Here is an 8,127-nt window from a genome sequence, read left to right on the forward strand (position 1 = left end):
CCTCATGATGCCATCTATTTTGTGAAGTACACCAGTCCCTCCTGCAGCAAAGCACCCCCACAACATGATGCTGCCACCCCTGTGCTTCACGTTTGGGATGGTGTTCTTCAGCTTGCAAGGCTCCCCCTTTTTCCTCCAAACATAACAATGGTCATTATGGCCAAACAGTTCTATTTTTGTTTCATCAGACCAGAGGACATTTCTCCAAAAAATGTACAATCTTTGTCCTCATGTGCAGTTGCAAACCGTAGTCTGGCATTTTTATGGCGGTTTTGGAGCAGTGGCTTCTTCCTTGCTGAGCGGCCTTTCAGGTTATATCGATATAGGACTTGTTTTACTGTGGATATAAATACTTTTGTATCTGTTTCCTCCAGCATCTTCACAAGGTCCTTTGCTGTTGTTCTGGGATTGATTTGAACTTTTCGAAACCAAAGTATGTTCATCTCTAGGAGACAGAACGTGTCTCCTTCCTGAGTGGTATGACGGCTGCGTGGTCCCATGGTGTTTATACTTGCGTACTATTGTTTGTACAGATGAACGTGGTACCTTCAGGCGTTTGGAAATTGCTCCCAAGGATGAACCAGACTTGTGGAGGTCTACAATTTTTTTTCCTCAGGTCTTGGCTGATTTCTTTTGATTTTCCCATGATGTCAAGCAAAGAGGCACTGAGTTTGAAGGTAGGCCTTGAAATACATCCACAGGTACACCTCCAATTGACTCAAATGATGTCAATTAGCCTATCAGAAGCTTCTAAAGCCATGACATAATTTTCTGGAATTTTCCACGCTGTTAAAAGGCACAGTCAACTTAGTGTATGTAAACTTCTGACCCACTGGAATTGTGATACAGTGAAATAATCTGTCTGTAAGCAATTGTTGGAAAAATGACTTGTGTCATGTATTAAGTACATGTCCTAACCGACTTGCCAAAACTATAGTTTGTTTAACAAGAAATTTGTGGAGTCGTTGAAAAATTAGTTTTAATGACTCCAACCTAAGTGTATGTAAACTTCCAACTTCAACTGTACTTAACAAGTTGCATTATACAGTAGCTGTAGCCTTTAGGTATGCGCTACCCATTGATTAACCTTCACCACTATTCATTACCTTAGTTTACTTACACAGTAGCGGCTGGTACTCATACGAGACCCTCGTCCTTCAGCATATCAGTGCAGACAGTTGTCACGCTATGTGTAGTTAGACAACGATGAATGTCTGGAATATGAGTATGTTGGTGAATGTGTGTGGCATTGTATGTTAAACAAAGGAAGGCTCAGTCAGTCGTTTACCTGCACTTTATTTGTTAAGCTTAGTCAGGTGTGTATTTTGTGTTGTGTGTTTGTCACTCGTGTGCTTTCATCACGACAGCCGTGGTAGTGTAGGAGAAGGGACTCAGCAACAGGGCCAGAGTGTAGTGACGATGTCCCTCCGCGTGGGCCTCGAACACCACCTGTACACACGGCACATCAGTTTGTACTGCTGTTTTACTTCTATGAATTCTCTCCCACAGACTGACATCCAGGAAGACCGATTTACTTTTGTCCAACTAGGTCTATGAACTCTTTCCATTGAGGACAAACAACATTGTAGAGTAGCAAACAAAAAGCTATTGATACAGGTCAAAGCCAGTGTGCTGTCACAAGCAATTTAATCACATCATGGCGTTTCATATAATTCATAATGGAAGGGGGGATATTGTCACATTCTGTTATTTTCTTTTCCCTTTAACCATTTTATTATTTTGTCTCAGATTTTTAGGTCCAAATGTTTATGGTTTGTCTACTTTCCATGGTGAGTAATATTTTATCTATGGGGTAAAACTGGTGTAGTTCTAGATGTAATCTGGTCTTTAGGCACATTACTGAGTTACAAATGTCCACTGTCTGGCCTACTACACATTCAGGTTGTACACAAGATTCTACATGGAACCAAAAAGCGTTTTCCTTTGGAGACAGCCGTGGAACCTTTTTGGAACCTTTTTTTCTAAGAGTGTACTGTAGTACATCATGCTACACAACCTTAGTTTGTACTAGGTCTCTGAGAGCAGTGAGAGGGTTAAAGGTTGGTGATTGTACTCACTTCAGCAGTCTCGTGGAAAGGCGTGGTTCCCTGAGACTTCCAGTAGGCCTTAGTGTCAAACTCAACTCGGTACACCCCCGACTGGAAGTCCTGATCTGAGATCAGATTATGGACCTCCCCTGTCAAGTCTGTCACTCTAAGAGAGAGAGGGTGTCACAGGTTAAACTTTTTTATAACTTAGAAGCATAACATTTCATTATGAAATTGGTTAACAAATCTTTCTGAATGCATATTATATTAGTTTAAATAAGTCAGTTAACAACATTGCCCAAACAGTGGTGCATCCTCATACGTACCCACTAGCAACCTGTGCCCAGGTCACTCCATTGACTCGTCGGGAGACACTCAGTGCCACGGCGCCCGCTGGTACACCCTTCACCGCATCCAAAATCTTAACCATTAACGGGCAGTGAGTGTCTGACTCACCGTGCCTGTCCTGGACCACAAACCACAACCATGGTTATAACTAATACAATCCATGAACTGGCTGGACCACAAACCAACCGTCACACAATGCACACAGTATCACAGTCATTCAAGACTTACCACAACACAATCATAACTAACAATACACATAACACAGGACCTAGTTTACAAAGACAAACACTATAAACAACATCCTGGGCATTGGGAAGACTGACCACACAAATATAAACACCCATGGCTGGCCAGACACAGTTAAAAGTTCAGTGTTACTTTTTGGCTATCAGTTGGTGCCCAGCATTAGCATACCCATGTGCCTACGCCAGCCAGACACAACACCCCTTACAAAAAAGAAATGCTGTTTTGAAAGTGCACTAACTGCAGTTGACTGTGGTATTTTGGATGCAATAATTGCAGAATAACTTCAGTTTACTGGGCAGCAGGTAGCCTAGTGGTTAGAGCGTTGGGTCAGTAACCAAAAGGTTGCTAGATCGAATTCCTGAGCTGACAAGGTAAAAATGTGTAATTCTGTCCCTGAACAAGGCAGTTAACCCACTGTTCCTAGGCCGTCATTGTAAATAAGAATTTGTTCTTAACTGACTTGCCTCGTTAAATAAATAAAATAAAAACTGCAGTCGCACTGCAAAATTACTGCAGTAATATTGTATTTGCAGCATACTTCATTTATACTGCAATCTTACGAAATAAGGGACAACTCTGCCAACAGGGTCAGAAATACATAGTAGACAGACAGTAACCTACAGTAATGCATTCTGTCATCACTATTGGTCAGACAAGGCTGGTAGAGTTCAAATAATAGCTATAGAAATGGTTAGAAACATTTAACCAGTTGTAATCATGACACTCGGCCTTAATATTGTTTATTTGGTTCTATCACGAGATAAAACCAGTCATGAAACAGAAGGCTTGGAATATGGGCTTGACTTTCTAATTATGAAAGTATCTGACGAAGTTAGACATTACAAAACTGCCATTATGTAATGTCTGAGCTTTGGATTTTGAGGATAGAAAATGGTAGGTACGCCTAGGAACTTTGTCCAGTGCTCCCATGTAAAATGGGGGAGGAAAGAATGAGGACTACTTTTTCCAGCTAATTTTAGTCATTTCCAGTGTAGTTGGAGGACAAGAAGGTCAAAGTGCGGATGTGGACCAGAGAGAACAAGTGGTGATGTGAGGTCATTGACCTTGTTGCATTCCATCCCACACTGATGGTAAACACTACTGCCTGTAATGCACGCACGCACACACACTCCAAGATGCTGATAGCATCTGACAGTGTTGGAAGCTACTTTGAAAATATAGTTTACCAAGCTACCAATTACTTCACACTGAAGGAAGTTAAGCTACCCTTAAGAAAAATATACTTAACTAAAGTTACTGTGAAAAAGTAGTTCACATCATCTAAACTATTTTGTGGTAAATTATATCTAAATTTGAAATATCATACACTACAAATTGCAAGAACAGATCACTCTGGACTCAGATGTTAACAGAACGTGTAATTTGGCTGATTTAAAACACAAACTGTGTTTTAAGTGACAGTTATGCAGGTCTGATGGCGAAAAATAGAGAAATTGTCTACTTCACCTTTATTTTATTTTTGCCCAAAAAAGTTGTGTGTAGTTCCAGTAGTTGGCTACACCTCTACATGGCAAGAAAGTAAAATGTTTTTTTTTGCTACTGCAAAATGTAGTTAAACTAGTAATTTAACTATATGTATTTCAGTATTCCCCAACACTGGCATCTAATATCTCAACTTCAAACACGAACAACTGCGCAAATGTTTCATATTCTAGGTATGACTTTTTATGATCTAATATTGTACGTTTACACAGCTAACGAACCTTATCAGTTATTGTTTATCAGTTATATGCCCTGACAACATTCTGACAACATGCCCTGACAAGCCCACACTGAATGGTGCAGTGACCCCTGACAAAGACAGACAGATGCCCAAACATACTCACCACTGGGGCGGCGCTACAGAGTAGGACAGCAGTGGCTAGCAGCACACAGAGCAGTGAACTGTCCATTTGGAGCGAAAACTGGTTGGTGGCTCTAACACAGGCAAACCTATAGACTTAGACTGACTGACTGACTGACTGACTGACTGGCATAGAATTGGGCAACACACCCCTATCTGGTACCTTTATACACTGAACCCCCCTCCCCCCCACCCGGTGCCTGACGAGAGGCCGGTGCCTGTATCTATTGACTAAGTCAATAATGAGGGAATCAGTAACTCTCACACACAAATCATGCTTTGTGGCCATCTTATAAACATGTGATTGGTAAGAGGATAATGTAGGTGCCAGTCTTCTGAGATTACAGATTAGTCTAACCTGGAACAACAATGGATGGGTCCAATCCAGCAGCGGATATAAATGTCACCTTAATTAACCTGGAGAAAGAATTACAAACCACGTTCTCTCAATGCCCAGACCCAGATTTACCTGTCATTAGGTGAAATTACATTACATTGCAAAATGTTATCAAAAGTATCTGCTGTTTATCACTAAACACATCGCTGCCAAACAGAGATTCATAGTACTTCATACCAATCTCAAATACGACACAAACCTACATCCTGGTTCTGGAGGATACTCTAGCATACACAGTAGAAGTACAAGTTCAGCTCTTGAAGTAAAAAATGCTTTCCTGAAGACAACAGATTGACTCCTCAAGAATGAATAAGAAAACAAGGCCCTAGATAAATCCTGACTTTTCAAAGTTATTTTATAACATGTTCCTGTTCCAATACTTCCTCTCCTCTCTTGGCTATTGATAGAGGCTTAGTGCAATGTGTCAAACTACTGTCATACGGTACAGTATATTCTTACATTTTGCCTGCAGATGGAGCCAAGGCATTTATAGCTCATGTTGGTTAGTGATAAACCACCGGTGGAGGCCTATATTCAGTAGGTTGCAATGTTCAGAGGCCGACACACCGATTTAAAAAAAGTTTAGTATATAGGTGTTAAACTCTTCTGTATACTTTTGACCTTTTTATCAGAGTATTCCCATATAAAACAGGACAGTCTGTGGTAACAGGTGCGTGTGCTGTTGAGAAGTGTATCTGTTGGCCCCCGTGGTTGGAGAGTTTTGTGGTGTGTGAAGACGCCCTGCAGGTCTCTTCATGTTTGTTTTACTGCTTCTCTTCTCACTGCCCTGAGGGGAATCAAAATATTAATGATCTATTATGACACCTATGAGAACCACAGACCACAGGTAGTTTGTCTCAAACGGCACCCTATATAGTGAACTACTTTTCAAAAGTAGTGCACTACAAATGGAATAGGGTGCCATTTGGGACATATACACACTCAGCAGTTTATTGAGCTAGAACTGACAACCGAGAGAAACCACTGGCTGTAAAGAGATTAATACGCACTAATAATTCTTTTTTTTTCCACCAAAACATTTATTTAATAAGCATGTTCAGACAATTTATTTCATTTATTATATTTGTTAAAAAAAGGAAACAAAACATTGAACGTCAGAAGTTTCAAACATTAAACCATCGTTGGCATTCCATCATTGTTAACAAAAACAATGGTGTTGGTATCTGTGTAGTGATTCCCAGTGCTATAGTATATGATAATGCAGGATAAATTGTACATTACAAGTATTATTTTTCACATTTATTTTCCCCCATACAAGACTGCGCTTGTATCTAAACATACTCCACTCTGTCTTGTGATTTACAATAACAATGTTTAAGTAGTTTCTGTTTGAAAAAAGCTGACACCCATTGACTTTGTAGTAAAGGCTGAAATAAGACCACATACCACAAAAACCGAAAGACCAAACATACTGCATTTCCCTATGGGACTCCCAATCACAGCCGGATGTGATAAAGCCTGGATTCGAACCAGGGACTGTAGTGAAGCCTCTTGCACTGAGATGCAGTGCCTTAGACCACTGCGCCACAGTGCACTACTTTTGACCAGAACCACAAAAGCTGAAAGACCCAACATACTGCTTTACATAAAAGATCTATGATTGATAAACCAATGACTGACAAACATAAACCTGTGACGCAAAACCAATGAACAAAAACCTATAAACAAAGTCAGATATATACAAAAATGTCCTCTCCACATTATGGCTGTGAGTGCAAAGAGCTCTCACTGTTGTTTGCACTTTGCTGTGGGACTCTTGGGAGTAGATTCTTTCTTGGAGCCCATCCTGAATTTGTTACGGAAAGATGAAGCCAATGGCTTTGGGGCCTGATCTGACCCACCAGCCGCCCCTGCGGCCTCATCTGATGTCTCACCCGCAGCCTCCACTACTGTATCATCCACTGCTGCACCTGCCACTGCATTTATAGCCTCACCTGTAGCCTCTGGTGTTGAGGAGGTCACCTCTAGCTCCTCGGCCAATTCTTCGCTAGGGGACTCAACCTCTTCTGTAGCTACTGTGGACTCTGTCTGTTGGTCAGCACTAGCCTCTACTTCCTCAACTGTCTCAACAGCAGACTCCATCTCCTCTCCTACTACATTCTCACTATCGTCTACTTCTACTCTTAGTGTTTTGACTTCAGCGATTTGGCGAGAGGTGACCAGACTCTCTCCCACCTCGTCATCCTCTTCTTCAGATTCCTCTAAATCACCTGTAGCCTTTAGGGCTGAACAAACTGCTTCTTCTGTCATTAGTTCAACAGACTCCACCTCACCCTCCACAGTCACTAAGTCTGCGCCTCCAGATAAATCTTGATCAACAGAAACTTGGCTCTCCCTAACAACAGTGCCCTTTTCTATCATTCCATCACCTGATGTTGGCATCAGGCCTGTAGTAAACTGGCTTGGTATGTCCTCTATGTTCTCTGAGTCTAGTGTTCCAGTCTCTTCTGATGTCTCTATGTCCTGATCTACCTCTGTGTACTCCTGTTCTGGTGCTGACTCATCAAATGCTTCACTCTGTACCACAGAGGTATCCTCTGTCGCCTGGGAAGACTCCACCTCTCCCTCCACCTCTCCCTCCACCTCTCCCTCCACCTCTCCCTCCACCTCTCCCTCCACCTCTCCCTCCACCTCTCCCTCCACCTCTCCCTCCACCTCTCCCTCTACCTCTCCCTCTACCTCTCCCTCTACCTCTCCCTCTACCTCTCCCTCTACCTCTCCCTCTACCTCTCCCTCTACCTCTCCCTCTACCTCTCCCTCCATCTCTTCCTCCATCTCTTCCTCCACCTCCTCCTCTGTTGCCTGGGAAGACTCCACCTCTCCCTCCACCTCCTCCTCTATCGCCTGGGAAGACTCCACCTCTCCCTCCACCTCCTCCTCTGTCGCCTGGGAAGACTCCACCTCTCCCTCCACCTCCTCCTCCGTCGCCTGGGAAGACTCCACCTCCTCCTCTGTCGCCTGGGAAGACTCCACCTCTCCCTCCATCTCCACCTTTTCCTCCACCTCTCCTATCTGAGCACTCAGCGCTGCCTCATCTCCCTGACTTCCCTCCTCCTGGACATCAGTGTCGCTATGTGATATTGGCTGATTCTGCCGCAACTCTGACACCAATTCCTCCTCAGGACTACCCTCTTCTTCTTGGCTATCAAGTGCACTGTAAGCTGCTATGAGCAATTCTGATTTTAAGAAAACTTCTTCAGGTG

General features: G+C 42.7%; 1 protein-coding gene across 1 annotated transcript; it reads right to left on the reverse strand.

Moving 5' to 3' along the window:
- Window positions 1-1,279: 1,279 nt before the first annotated feature.
- On the reverse strand, window positions 1,280-4,658 carry ttr (transthyretin (prealbumin, amyloidosis type I)). Its single transcript, XM_039002841.1, has 4 exons — window positions 4,490-4,658; window positions 2,375-2,514; window positions 2,079-2,214; window positions 1,280-1,449 (listed from the first exon to the last, which is right to left on the reverse strand). The coding sequence occupies exons 1-4, from the start codon at window positions 4,553-4,555 to the stop codon at window positions 1,342-1,344; spliced, it is 450 nt and encodes a 149-aa protein (XP_038858769.1). The 5' UTR covers window positions 4,556-4,658; the 3' UTR covers window positions 1,280-1,341.
- Window positions 4,659-8,127: the final 3,469 nt, after the last annotated feature.

Source organism: Salvelinus namaycush, chromosome 10, assembly GCF_016432855.1.
Source record: "Salvelinus namaycush isolate Seneca chromosome 10, SaNama_1.0, whole genome shotgun sequence".
Lineage (NCBI taxonomy): Eukaryota > Metazoa > Chordata > Actinopteri > Salmoniformes > Salmonidae > Salvelinus > Salvelinus namaycush.